Source organism: Coenobita brevimanus, chromosome 23 (genome assembly GCF_032717465.1).
Source record: "Coenobita brevimanus isolate Jiangsu-jjx chromosome 23, ASM3271746v2, whole genome shotgun sequence".
NCBI lineage: Eukaryota > Metazoa > Arthropoda > Malacostraca > Decapoda > Coenobitidae > Coenobita > Coenobita brevimanus.
Window position 1 is genome coordinate 64,439,472 of NC_136976.1, and position 14,781 is coordinate 64,454,252.

Here is a 14,781-nt window from a genome sequence, read left to right on the forward strand (position 1 = left end):
CATTGTCGGCTAAAAACTCTGCATCCTCAGCTGCTTCATATGACTCAGTTTGGGCTAAATCTTCGTCCTCATCATCGCTGCTGGCGATATCATCTTCTGGTGGTATTGGAATGGGAAGAGCTTCATCGTTGTGTGGCACTGGTCTTATAGCGGATTCCAAACTGGTATAAGCAGTCTTGTGCTTGTTCTTAACAGAAAACCTGGATATGTTGACCTTGCCGGAGTAACAATCTGTAGCATGGTCTTTCGGCTCCCTCCATATCATAGGAATGGCGAATGGTATTGCTTTTTTTCTCTTTTCAGCCAATCTCTAAGTCTATTCAAACAAGCTGCACAAATTACATGCGGTGCCCATTTTCTGTCTTGATCTGCAAGAGCGCAGCCGAAGTATAGATGATAGACCTTCATGATATCGTTCATGATGTTGTGTCACTGTCCCTTGGGGGTGAACGAACCACAAACATGGCAGAAGCAGTTGGGGCTGTTTTTGCATTGGCGTGACATTTCAACTGATTCAATAAACAACAGCAGCTGCAAGAAAGCATAAGCAGTGTTAAGAACAGGAATGTGTATGAATATTGTTATATACCAGTACAGTTTCAGCATGAAGGTTCATCACTCATCATAAAAACTAGATGTGATAGGAAAAAATGGATGGGATTTTCGGAATCATCACCTAAAACTGTATCATGAGCACCACTAAACTTTCATGATGATTTTTTACTGTTGACTGGTGTAACCAGAAATTTTTGCAGGATGCATCATACATACACAGTACTAGTTAAATGGCTGGTAATACTCTTTAAAAGTCCTCTGTTATAGTGAGTAGGTACATTATACTGTGAGGCATGCTTGGAACAGTTCTAAGGTCTGGTAGGTTAAGGCCCTTCATCTGGGTGTAACCAATAAGGGTCTACTTCCAGGAGGTAGCTGGTTTTCATTGCAAGTGAAATGCTGCTCTGGAAAGCAATTGATCCCTCCAGCTTTAACTGTCTGGACTGAGTTGCCTAGCTCCCAGTGGGTCAGTACTGAATGGGATGATGGTTGAATGGATGGATATATTTACACTATGGCGTGGAAGTTATCTGTTATGTAAAATTATCCATAAGGTCAAAGAATGCTGACACAAACTTTTTGTGTGATGCAAAAAGTGGTTAAGAGGAGGGAAAGGAAGTAAGAACTGGAATCCCACTTTATTCATTACATGTATTTCAGGGATGCAATAACCCCACTGGCATGGCTCATCATTAATCGTCAGCAGTTTCATGCTGTAGCTTTTGTGATACAGGAGGAGGGGAGAGTGATTGTAACTGAGACTTTGTTCTGATTGGTCCAGTAAATGATGAAATGGCCCATGTTGGAGTGTTCAGAGAACATTATAATGTATGTTGGCTGAAGGAAACATGTCAGGAACAAAACTTGTGCATAGGTAAGTCAGAATTTAAAGACAACAAAGTACATAAATATGTCTATCTCTCTGTCTATTGCCAGACACCTTAATCCCGTAAGACGTGGTCACACACAAATCTCCTCCATGTCGCCCTGTCCCCAGCCATTTCATTGCCCTGCTCCCAGCTCACACACCCCTCTCTCATATACCTCTCCACTCCATCCCTCCATCTCATCCTTGTCCTCCCCCTTCCTCTCCCCCCTTCCACCTCACTCACATACTCTCGCCTTGTCAGTCTCGCACTCTCTGTCCTCTCCACATGGCCAAACCACTTCAATATTTTTCTCCTAACGCTTTCTATCACATCCACATCCACACCACAAGTCTTCTTCACTTCCTCATTTGTCAGTCTGTCTCTCCATGTGACTCCACATGCTCCTCTCATATAACTCATTTCCACTGCTCTCACTCTTGACTTCTGTCCCTTCAACAAGGTCCAAACTTCTTTTCCATACATTAGAATTGGTATCACAATACTGTCATGTAGTAGCATTTTCACTTCTGTGCTTGCTTCCCTGTTTCTTATCACTGCTTTCAAGGAACCAGCAACCTTTCATCCCTGTTGTACCCTTTCAAGCACTTCACCCTCTAAACTTCCATCGTCACTCATCACCCTACCCAAGTACAGTACCTAAATGCATTCACATTTTCCATTTCCTCCTCATCCAACCTCACTGTACATTCACTGGCTTCACTTCTCTCGAAGACCATAACTTTACTCTTCCCTACGTTCGCCTTTAGATTCCATATCTTACATACTTTCCCAAACTCATCCACCAAGCCTTGCAGCTCCCCTTTGTCTTCACTGAACAACACAGTATCATCTGAGAACAACAGTACAGGGAGTTTCCAAACACTGCCCTCTGTCACTAGGGCTGCTCCAACATCCACTGCCGTACCTTGTTTCTCCTTTATAACCCCATCCATATACAGACTGAATAACCATGGAGACATGACATATCCTTGTTTCAACCGAACCTTCAAATAGAAAAATTCACACAGTTCACTATCCACACACACTGCAAACTTAGCATCCTCATACATACTCTTCATGGCCTTCAGCAACTTACCATCTACTCCATAAATATGTATACTTTGTATAGAATGTTGATAGAAGCTCATTTGAGTATGTGATGTAGAAAGATTATTTTCCTTGACACAAGAGTTGAAAGATGACAGCATAGAGGATTGTGTGATCATATATTTGTGGTGTGCAAGGTGAAAGAGAGAGGAACATGGAAAATGGATGAGAGAAGTGCTGTACTCACGGTGAAAAACTGAAATTATATTAGCTAAATAACAAAGCAGTGATGGGTGAAAGAGATGGGTATTGATAAATGTCTTGGGTCATAATGAACCTCACGGATCTTTAATGACCTCAGCTACTAACCTGAGGGAGGGTTTCTGGACAACTAGGATCCCCCAGCCCCCTCCTAGCTGTACCACTGTTAGGTGTGGTTGTTAATTTGACTGCACCTGTATCAGTCAGTGAGAAAGGGATTCCTTTATAGCCATGTATTTGATCTCCCCACCCTGTGTGAATATGGGAGGCATATTGTTATGTTGATTTTGACATCATTATCGTCATGTCATCATCATCATCATCAGTCGTCATTGGCATCATCAGAAATGTGCAAATGACGGACCTTGCAATTGCGGCGCATTTATATACGTCAACGTAAGTCACAGTGATGAAACGTTTGGACATATATATACAGGGCTCGTCAGAAATATCGAGCGCCCATGGCCGGGTGCGCAATACTTATGGCCAAAAAAGAATCACCCATTTTGGGGGGTAAAAATTGAGCCACAAGTTTGCGGCGCTAGCATGACGTAACGGTAGCCTGAGGCCTTCCAATGCACTGGTTGGTTCCCGCCTCAGTTGCCCATGGGCCGCCTGAGAGAGAGGAACTCCATCGTGTCTCCCTCTCTTTTTTCCCCCCTTTTTTACCGAGTGTCCCGCAGTGTTTTGGCTTTCGCCACTTTGTTATGGCACCTACCCGTGAACTATCGAGTGAAATCATATCCCAGATCATTGCTCTAAAGGAGGCAGGCCACCAGACAAAGGAAATTAGTGAATTGGTTGGTGTGGCTTGATCAACAGTGCGTCGGTGGTGCGCGCGGTTTCGAGTGGAAAACAGTGGTAAACTTCCCACAAAGAAACTGTGGTCTGGTAGGCCTAGGGAAACTTCCCCATGGTCTGTTAATGTTTTAAAATGTGCAGTGGAGTCTAATCCTCGTTTGAGTGCAAGGAAACTAAAGGAGAGCAACCCGGAAGTGTTTGGTGAGGTGTCTGTGAGAACAGTGTCTCGTAGGGTCCATGACTTGGTTACACAAGTCACAGGCCTGTGAGAAAGCCTCTTCTCACAAAAAACCAGCGACTTTGTAGGCTTGCCTTTGCTAATAAATATCTTAACTGGGGTGAGGAGCAATGGTTGTCAGTGTTGTGGTCTGATGAGGCAATGTTTAGTGTCACCTGTAACAGAGGAACACGTGTGTATCGACGCAAAGGTAGTTACCCACTTGACCCACGGTATGTTGAAAGCACAGTTAAACATCCTGATTCACTCATGGTGTGGGGTTGTTTCTCAGGGAAGGGTTTGGGGAAGCTTGTTGTACTTCCCAAAAACCTTAGAGTGAATCAGGATGTTTACCTGGAGCTTCTGTGTGATCATTTACCAGACTCCTTCGAGCTAACAGGTGCACGAGTGTTTCGGCAGGACGGTGCACCTGCTCACAAGGCCAAATTGGTCACCAATTGGCTTTGTGACTGCCAGGTCTCATTCATGAAAGACTGGCCAGGAAATAGCCCAGACCTCAACTCGATTGAAAACCTCTGGTACCTCGTAAAGAAGAGTCTCCAAGGGAAGGACGTGAGCTCTCTGCCTAAGCTGGAGGCCGCCATTCGTGACTCCTGGGACAAAATATCCCTCCAGCACCTCAGGAGCCTCGCCCTTTCACTTGCAAGACATCTCAGGTCCGTGAAGAAGCATAAAGGATACCCTACGAAGCACTAAAGGTAAATAAAATGCATTATTTATATGTTTTTTCAATGTTGAAAGGTTTGTTTCGTAGGAGGGATGCAGGGCGCTCGATACTTCTGACGAGCACTGTATGTCAGTGGGAGTCGGCAGGTTAAAGGATTATTGGAGGAGCATGGGACTCTTGATAAACATAAGAATATCTTTTACTTTTATGAATGCAAAGATGTTGAGAGAGATTAAAGTGTCCAAGATGTTCATGACAAACATGAGAGTAGGTTTTAATTTTATGGATGAGAGATGTTGAGAGATTATAGTGTCCATGATAAGATCAAGACTTGAGTTTGCAGCAGTGATATGGTCACCACATTGAGAAATACAGTAAAACCTTTATATAACGGACTGCAGTATACCTGAATTCGCTGTTATTGGACTCTAGGAGCCAACCAGACTAAATTCTTATATACAGTATCATGAAAAGTTCAATAAAGCCAGAAGCATTCCGGACTCACTGACCTCAGTCCAGAGCGGCTGTTGTCATTCTTATTTTTCAGGAAAAGTGAACATCCTTAGGTTGTAAGACTGTAAATAATAAGGTGTACAAAGTGTTCAGTGCAGTATTTGGGAAGTGTTTAAAAATAAGTTCTGACAATAAAGTACAGTATTTTCTGAGTGCTAAAAAATTAGAAAAGTGGCTTGTTTCATTTTGCTCCATTTTTGAAGGTTACAACATGCTTGCAAGCATCAGCCTTGGTCACCTAATGACAGCTATTCATGCTGCTCGATCCCTGGCAGCTTCTCTATTCAGTCCCTTATCCCTGAGGTTACACTCAATGACCTCATTCCATGTCTTTTTCGGTCTACCTCTCGCAGTCCTACTCCCAGCCTTAACATTTCTCACTTTTTGCACCCAATTGTCATTCCTCAGCCTCTCCACATGCCCAAGCCATCTCAGTCTACCTCTCCTCATCACAATACCAGTACACTCCAGTCCCTTCCTACCTCTCGGCTCTTCCATCGTAAACCCAGCCCCCCCAGGCCACAGTCAGGGACGCGTTGCATATCCACCTAATCATTGTCATTTCTGTACGTTTGAGCCTGCGAATATCCTCTTCCATTACTGCCGAGGTCTCACTACAATACAACATTACACTCCCTAACACATACTGCATACAAAGATCCCTTAGCATGGAGGGAGAGCCCTCTCAATGTCGGGAGAGGCAACAGCTCCCTGATCTTATTCTAACGACTCCTCACTCAAGCCACAGAGCTAGCTCCAGCCCCACCTCCAGCCCATAACATGTCTCCCAAATAACAAATCTTCCACAGACTCAAGAGACTCGCCAGCAAGTTCAATCCTAACACGCCTGACAATCTCCACATGCTCTCCCCAACACACCACACACATGAAATCAGCATTATCTCACAGTCTGCCTCTTATACCACTACATCACTGATGCACCCAACTATCACAGACACTGCACAAGGTGAAATTACCTCCCACACCCTTGTGGCAAATTGCACATTGCCACTCTCCCTTTTCTTTGACTGTACTGCCACTAGCCCTAGATACCATCACTTGTTTTATCTACATTTACTCTTAAGTCCTTGTTCCTCCTACCATCTCTCCACTTCCTAAATTTTTCCTTCGCCTCCCTTTCATTCTCTGCAGTCAACACCAAATCATCAGCATACATTATCTCCCACATGAATCCATTTCTATAGTCACATGGGAGGGCTTCAAATACCATGAAAAACAACTTGGGACCCAAAACTGACCCCTGATGCACACCAACATTCACGGAATCCTCATCACTCAAATCTCCATTCACCCTTACCTAGGTGTGAGCACCCACATACATGGCCATAACCACCTTAACCAACCACTCCTTGATCCCAACCTTTCTCATTGCCCACATCACCACCTCTCTAGGGACTCTGTCAAAGGCCTTCTCCTAATAAAAAAACAAAGTACAGTTTCCTTTTCTTTCCTATATATTTTTCCAGAATCTGTCAAACAGTGACTGTGGCATCAGTGGTCCCTTTGCCTGGCATAAACCCAAACTTCATCTCATCAATAATCACTCTTTCTTTAATCATACCTTCTAGAACTCTCTCCATTACCTTCATTATCAGGTCTGAAAGCTTTATGCCTCTATAACCTTTTTCCAGGGCATCACCCTTCCCCTTGTACACATTTACAGTTACATCCATCACCCAATCACCTGTGACAACACACTCATACATAATTGTATTTATCAGGTCAGTGACTAACCTCACTCCCATACCTCCTGAGGCTTTCAACATTTCAGCAGTCAACCCAGATACACTGCTGCTTTCTCCACCTGCATCGTGCCTACTGCCCAGCTCATAGTAGCAGCATCAATCAAAGGCCAAAGACCCAACACTGATCTGCAGGCTCTAAACCTTACCTGTCCCAGACAACCTCCTCATTCAACAACCGGCTTTAATGCTCTCTCCAGGCGTCTTTAACCCGCCCCATCCCGACGTTTTTGGATCTTTTTTTTTTTTTGGCTCAACCATCCACTTTTGGTGAGAAACATCGAAAATTCTTAGAGAAATCGCTCACCTAAGGTTTAAAATACCAGATTTAGGTGCGAGTACTTCCTTACCTGACTGGGTTTTCTAACAGGCTGGCACCAAAGAAAACGAGTTCTATGGGAGGGTAACTATTTTATCCACTCATAAACAGTATTTATTTATTTACTTGGTACGAATTTATATGTAGTACAAGAGTATATTGGTTTTCAAACAGTAATATAGGCATTATAAGCATTGTTTCACTCATCACCATTCATGACCTTTTTTTTTCCCACATTACCTGATCATCATTTCTGACTGTTTCTTCCTCTAATGCTATGTAAACTTTGTCCTCCACATTGTCATCGATTGGGGAATCATTCTGGCCCTGAATGTCTTTATTGGCCAGGTCACTGGTAACAGGTGAATTGCCGAGACAATGGTGTGCGGGGGGGGGGGAGGTTATGCGGTGTAAGGCATTGTTCCTGCTTGGCATCTTGTAGAGGAATAGAGGAAGGTGTCCCATGTATACGTGCCAAATATCACTCGCGAAATCACTCACTTGTGCAAATTAGGGACCTTGCAATGTTGCCGCGTTAATTCACGTCACCGGGACGGCGCAGGTTAATATTCCTACTGTTCACCACAACCCTTCCTTCATCATTCTTCACACACTGCTCACCTATGATATCCCTATTCTCCCTCTTCATCTGATTTGCCACCTTAAATATCATACTGTTCCTTTCCACACAATTTAGGTTATCAGGTAAACGTCTCTGTTACTCAGACTTCACCCTATAAACCTCTTTTCTAACCCTACGCTTGGGAGCCAAGCATTCCTCTCTGTTACCACCCTTCTTCCATTCCCAGAAAAGTCTTCTTTTCTCCTTAACCTAAGCTCCTACACTCTCATCCCACCACCAGGTCTCTCCCTATTAGTTATTCGTACCTCATTTATGACAAGAAAGAGAGATATTCTAAGCAAGCTTGAGGAAACTAACCAAGTGGATCAGAGTGGCATCATGGAATGTGGGAAATTTTAGAGGTAGAACGGGGGAAGTAGTTGAGTCATTTAGTAGGGGGTGGGTGGATGTGGTGTGTGCAGGGAAGTCAGGTGTAGGGGAGGATCAGCCAGAATGACTGCCAGGAGGGATGGACGTTACAAATTGTTTTGGCAGGGAAGGGCAGACACCTCCAAAAAACCACCATGCACAGTTAACGGGTTAAAGTTCACGGTCTTTATTTTCCAGATAATTCCACTTAATGCCTTCCAATCTCACTTCATTGTTCTCACAAGCACTGGAGCTAAACAGACTTTACTAACTGGTGTTACGCTTAATGCTTGACAACACTTGACTGTTATTACACTTAATGCTTGCCAACACTTCACTGTTTTCACAAGCACTGTACCGAAAATATACAATCTTCACTGACACTGCACTACACTCAAATTGAACTGAAAACCAACTAAACTCGCTCGATTCTCTTCTCCACCTTATATAACCTTCCTTGCTTCTCCAACATTTTAGAACATGCTGGTCTTGTACCTGCCCCTAGCAACAACAGTTACCAATTCGGAGACATCCAAAACATGAAAAGAGTTTTCTTACATTACATAACACTTAAATGACATAATTTAAACAATCACATAAATAAAACATTATCGAGAAAAAGAGCATAAAAATTAATGCATAACTTATGAAATAACTACGCATACAAACAGCAGGCAAACTGGCAACTGACTTGTACCGGAAATAGCTACCGTAAAAACTTAAGGAAGTGTCAGGAAAACTCATGGCTGCCTATTTGGCAAATTTCACTTCATAACAATGCTATATGTATTACAAGTTTTCTGTCTCCTTTTATGAGAGGGAATAATATGGTCTAGAGGGTTATAGTTTGTATATCTATCTATCTATCTATTGCCAGACGCCTCAATCCCGTTTGGGGTGGCCACAAACAAATCGCCTCCAAGTCGCCCTGTCCCCCGCCATTTCACTGCCCTGCTCCCAACTCACACCCCCCTCTCTCATATACCTCTCCACCCCATCCCTCCATCTCATCTTCGGCCTCCCCCTCCCTCTTCCCCCCTCCACCTCACTCACATACACTCTCTTCGTCAGTCTTTCACCCTCCATCCTCTCCACATGGTCAAACCACCTCAGTGTGTTCCTCATAACGCTTCCTATCACATCCACATCCACACCACAACGCTTCTTTATATCCTCATTCGTCAGCCTGTCTCTCCACGTGACTCCACATGCTCCTCTTAAATAACTCATTTCCACTGCTCTCACTCTTGACTTGTGTCCTTCCAACAATGTCCAAGCTTCACTTCCATACGTTAGAGTTGGTATCACAATACTGTCATGTAGTAACTTTTTCACTTCCATGCTCACTTCCCTGTTCCTTATCACTGCTTTCAAGGAACCAGCAACCTTTCTTCCCTGCTGTACCCTTTCAAGCACTTCACCCTCCAAACCTCCATCCTTACTCATCACACTACCCAAATACTTAAACGTACTCACATTTTCCAATTCCTCACCATCCAACCTCGCTGTAAATTCACTAACTTCACCTCTCTCAAAGACCATCACTTTACTCTTCCCTACATTCACCTTTAGGTTCCGTTTCTTACACACTCTCTCAAACTCATCCACCAAGCCTTGCAGCTCCCCTTCGTCTTCACTCAACAACACAGTATCATCTGCAAACAACAGTACAGGGAGTTTCCAAACACTATCCTCTCTCACCAGGGCCACTCCAACATCCACTACCCTACCTTGTACCTCTTTTATTACCCCATCCATGTACAGATTGAACAACCATGGAGACATGACACATCCCTGTTTCAAACCAACTTTCAAAGAGAAAAATTCACTTAGTTCACCATCCACACGCACTGCAGCCCTCGCACCATCGTACATACTCTTCACAGCATTCAACAACTTCCCATCTACTCCATATATTCTTAACACTTTCCACAATCCTTGTCTATCCACCCTGTCATATGCTTTCTCCAAATCCATGAAAGCCGCATACAACTTCTTTCCCTTCTCTAGAAACTTTTCCACTAAAGATCTAAGAATGAATATCTGATCTACACAACCTCCTCCCTTCCTAAAGCCTCCCTGTTCTTCTCCAACTAATTTCTCTGTTCTTTCTCTAACTCTGTCTATAAGTATCCTACCATACACGTTTCCTATTATACTAAGAAGACAAATGCCCCTATGATTACCACACACTTCTTTTTCCCCTTTTCCTTTGTACAAGGGAATAATTATACCTGACTTCCAATCCTCCGGGACTCTACCTTCCTCCCAGGCCAATCTGCACATCTTCCACATCCATTCTACTACTATCCCTCCCCCATGCTTCAGCATCTCACCACACACTAGTTTGTGCTAGGCCAAAATATACCCCAGGGTATAAAATATCCTAGCCCAAAATGTACCTAAGATATATAGCAGCCTATCCCAAATTAACCCTGGATATAGCCTGGACAGGGATTTACTTCCGGCTGTTACACCAGGCCCTTATACTTCTGATAGGGCAATACTGGATTGGATGATGATTGGATAAGTGGTAAATGTCATGATATGTGCACTTGTAACCATTGAAAATCTTGTGTACTGTACAGCTTGTGATAGTTATCATTGTATTGCACCATGTACCAGAAGTGCAGATATTTAAATCTTGATTTTTTTTTTCTGTGAATCTAGCATTAGCTGTGGAAGTTTGTATAGAGAAAATACCAAGCACAGAACAGGGCCCCAGTTTATTCAACATTTCACCAGCCAAAGCTGGTTTCTTCAGCTTTGGCAGAGTGCTGAATAAACCAAGCCCCTCTTCAGCACATGATGTTTTATCTTGTTTTGTTAATTGATACTAATACTCTGTTATTATGATGGTAGGTTGAGGGGTACACCGGTGTGAAGACAACTGTGGTATGTCCCTACTACATCAGCACTGGCATGTTTGAAGGAGTGCAGTCCAAGTATGTAACCTTTCTTACACGTACTTATCATATATGAACCAAATAAGGTTCAGTTCTTTGTGTGCAGAATTTTAAATTCTCATTTATTATTATATCAACTTGCTATACACATATACAATGATCTCCTGGTTATTGTACATTTAATAATGATTTTTATCACTGCAAGGTGAAAATCTGCACTCTTGCCTTTGTTGTAGTGCATTTTTCAGCTCAGAAACATTGTTACCACACACCTGAACTGGTTTTTGCTGTTAATGATGGTGCAGTGTCAGTAGTTTCTGATGACTTTGAAGGATTCAAGGATGAAACCCTACTCAAGGAGTTAATTCCAAGTGGGAGGCGGTGGCTGAATCGGTAGAGAGGCGGCTTGCAGTCCTGATGGACCCAGGTTCGAATCCTGGCTGGGGCAGGGGACAGTTTAAGGATTTGAATTTCATTAAAAGCAGACTTTCCTGATCTACCAGATGACCCGCCGACATGTTGTAAAAATACCCCCGCTAATACCAATACACCAGTCCTGTATGAGACAGCCCTAGCATGTATTCAATATGGACGGTGGGTGTTAGCGCCGAAGTGGTGACATGTGGAGGTGTAGGAGGACTACTGGGCCTTGGGATAGGCTACTGCCCCCAAGATATAGGCCCTGAAGCCTTTGCCCAGAGTCGGACACATAAAAAAAAAAAAAAAAAAAAAAAAAAACTCCCCACCCCTTACCCTTGGAACCCCTTACCTCAAGCCCATGTCAGGTCTCTCTAGGGTACTTGTTTCTTCCTTATTGTGCTCTTTTCACCGCATTGAGTAACTTGACCATGCCTGTGTGTGTTTCTGATACTTACCATAACAGTATGTATGTATTTAGTTGATCTAATATGTCATAAACGGAAAAGTTTGGGCTTGTACTTGGGATGCCTGGTACCAGTTAGGATAAATCTCATAGGTTCTGTGCTTTTGTTATTGCACAGTTCCATTATCATGTACCATGTTCGGTACTACAGTGGAGTCTCTTTTTATCCGAAAATCATGGGACTTTCAAAATTTCGTTTAATCGATTTTTTCGGATAAAAGATACTGTAATAATATGTAGTATGCAAGGGAACAGTATTGTGCTCACCCATCACCCATTTCTGGTGACGTCTAGCCCACCACCACCACCAGCACCCCAAAAGCCACTCAGCCATCACCAAAACACTTAATACACTATAGTAACTACATATGTAACTGCACTTTTGTAACTGTAACAGAAACTGTGAAATAAAACTTCATTAAAATAAACTTAAATAAACTTTCACCAAAACAATTTCGTAATTCACTGTAAGCAATTCGAACAAATAAAGCCTCAAACCTTTTTTTTTTTTTTTTTTTTTCATATTTTGTTTCCTTATTCAGTCATTTCCACATCATCCGCATCATCTCCCACGTCATCCAAATCTTCCGAGGTGGCGGATGCACGTGAGGGAGTGGGCAACTCAATAGCAGGGGATACATATATGCAACCATAAACTAAAGCTAGTGGTGCGAAACAAGCCTGCTGTGTTTGAATTTTCAGATAGATTTCAGATTTTTACGGTTAATCAAAATAAGAACATTTTAGTAAAACTTACGGTTAATGGCATATTACGGTTAAAAGAATTTCGGATAAAAGAGACTCCAATCGTGCAATAACCAAGGGATCAGTATACAATACATTTGTCTCAGAATAGATGTGCATAGGAGTTACACTGCTGATGAATGGTGAAGTATGAATACTGTTCTGATGTGTGCAGGTGATGATGTGCTGTAATGAGAGTAACGTTGAGATTGTTGAGAGAGAACATGACTCTTAGTGTGATGTGCTTGTGAATAGAGAGATTTTGAGAGATTTTTAAAGTACAGTACCCTCACGTCCAACACGCGTTAGTCCAGCACGATTCGGGTCCAGCACGGAGAGCAATTAATTAGTACTATTTAATACGATTTAATTACTGCAACACGAGTGTGTTAGCATAACACGCACAGAGCTCCGAGAAGTGGGTGAAATCCGCAGAGTTCACTCTAGCACGATCACCCCCGGTCCAACATGGTCATACTGGACATTCCCATGATGATGATAGCCAATGAAAAACTTCTGATCAAGTAGCCTTCCCCGCCCGCTATCGTGACGTGATCGTGATGCCGCCCGATTAAAAACGCTTCTGGTGTCACGTGATGTTTTGTTTACATTTCTCCCGCCACAGCGCCACTCAGTCGCATAATTGCATTGGAAGGTGCTTTTTTCTTGCTGCATTTTCTGCTCTTGTTACTGCATTTTACCCTGCTCACGATGCCTAGGAAGCCTTCTGAGAACCCCAAGAAGCGTCGGCACCTCCCTCAGGCCACCAAGCTAGAAAGCATCGAGAGGAAGAAGAAAGGGGAGAGGAAAGTTGACATTGCCAAGGCCTACGACATGAATGAAGCCAACGTGATCATAATAAAAAACTTAAGACAAGATCCTGGCAGCCGAAGGCTATCACACGGCACTTCATACCAGGTTTGCCAAGGATACGATGGTAAATCGGAACGGTAACGTGGTAAAATTGCCGACGATACCACGGGCATTTGGAATTCATCTGGATGGATTCCTGCCGAGCATACTACGGGGAAAACAGTGTGACCAAAGCCCAGGCGACTCAACAGAGAATGTATCGTACTACAGCATTGAACATTTAGCCTGACACTGAATACATATTAATATTTTAGAATAAATATCAATCATTTTGAAACCCTTCTCATTGGCGTGCGTACCAGTTTATAAACAAAGTTGCTTCTCCTTATTCTCTACCGAGTCAGCGACAGCGATCACTTTCCACAGTCACGAGACGGGGCTCTGGCAACAGTGTGAGAAGCATGCACTTTGCCGAGGATTACAGAGTGCTAGGACAGGCAGAAGCAGGACCTTCCATGGCTGTGGACGAAGATAGTGATTCTGAGTGTGATTTCGAAGGATTTATGAGGGAGGTTTGATTTCGAAGGATTTATGAGGGAGGTTGAGGAGGAGCAACAGCCATTACTCGCTAGTGACGCCAGCAGCCATCCTCCGGGGACCTAGTAGGACTAACTACAGCCTTGGATACCACCTTCCATTCCCAGCAAGCCCACCAACACTATCCTAAAAGGTTAGTTATCATTCATAGCACAGTACCATTTATTATAATTACAATAGTACCAATATATGTATAGGTATATGGTAGGCATTTAGGGTGACTTTTCCGAGGGTTGCTGACATAATTCATTTTTCCCCATAAGCTCTGTTGTTAGTCCAACACGTTTTTGGTCCAACACATGACCCATGCATGACAATATTACCGTGCTGGACGCGAGGGTACTGTACATGTTCACCTTGTTACAGTGATAGAAAGGAGAAAAATGTGCAAAAGAAGTGGAGAGTGGAGTGGCTTTCAGAAATATTGTAGTTGATGCAAAGAAGGCCTTGAAATGAGACAAGGGACTGAATGCAAGAGGTACAAGAGGACTGCTTGAAGGTAGGGACTGCACTTACATTATAGGTATGGGACCTTATTTATTTTATTTTATTTTTTTTTTAATAACAGAACAGAGGAAAGAAAAACAAATGAATCGTTTTGTTTTTAAAGGCTCCAACATGCTTGCATGCGTTGGCCTTGGTCACCTAATGGCGGCTGTCCATGCTGCACGATCCATTGCAGCCTCCCTGTTCAGTCCCCTAACTCTGAGGTCACACTTAATGATGTGTTTTGTCATATTCAGTATTAATAAAGGGGGATAGACATACCACAGGCCCCACTTGCTGCACAGTCCCAGGTCCAGGCAATGGATCT

General features: G+C 43.2%; 1 protein-coding gene across 4 annotated transcripts in view; it reads left to right on the forward strand.

Moving 5' to 3' along the window:
• The window catches only part of LOC145392998 (epidermal retinol dehydrogenase 2-like), a 108,301-nt gene that overhangs the window by 62,112 nt on the left and 31,408 nt on the right, over positions 1–14,781 (forward strand). For all 4 annotated transcript variants that reach the window (XM_080267305.1, XM_080267304.1, XM_080267307.1 and 1 more), the window contains one exon: positions 10,887–10,969. In XM_080267305.1, the coding sequence (XP_080123431.1) occupies positions 10,887–10,969 (83 nt within the window). The remainder of the gene's footprint in view (positions 1–10,886; positions 10,970–14,781) is intronic.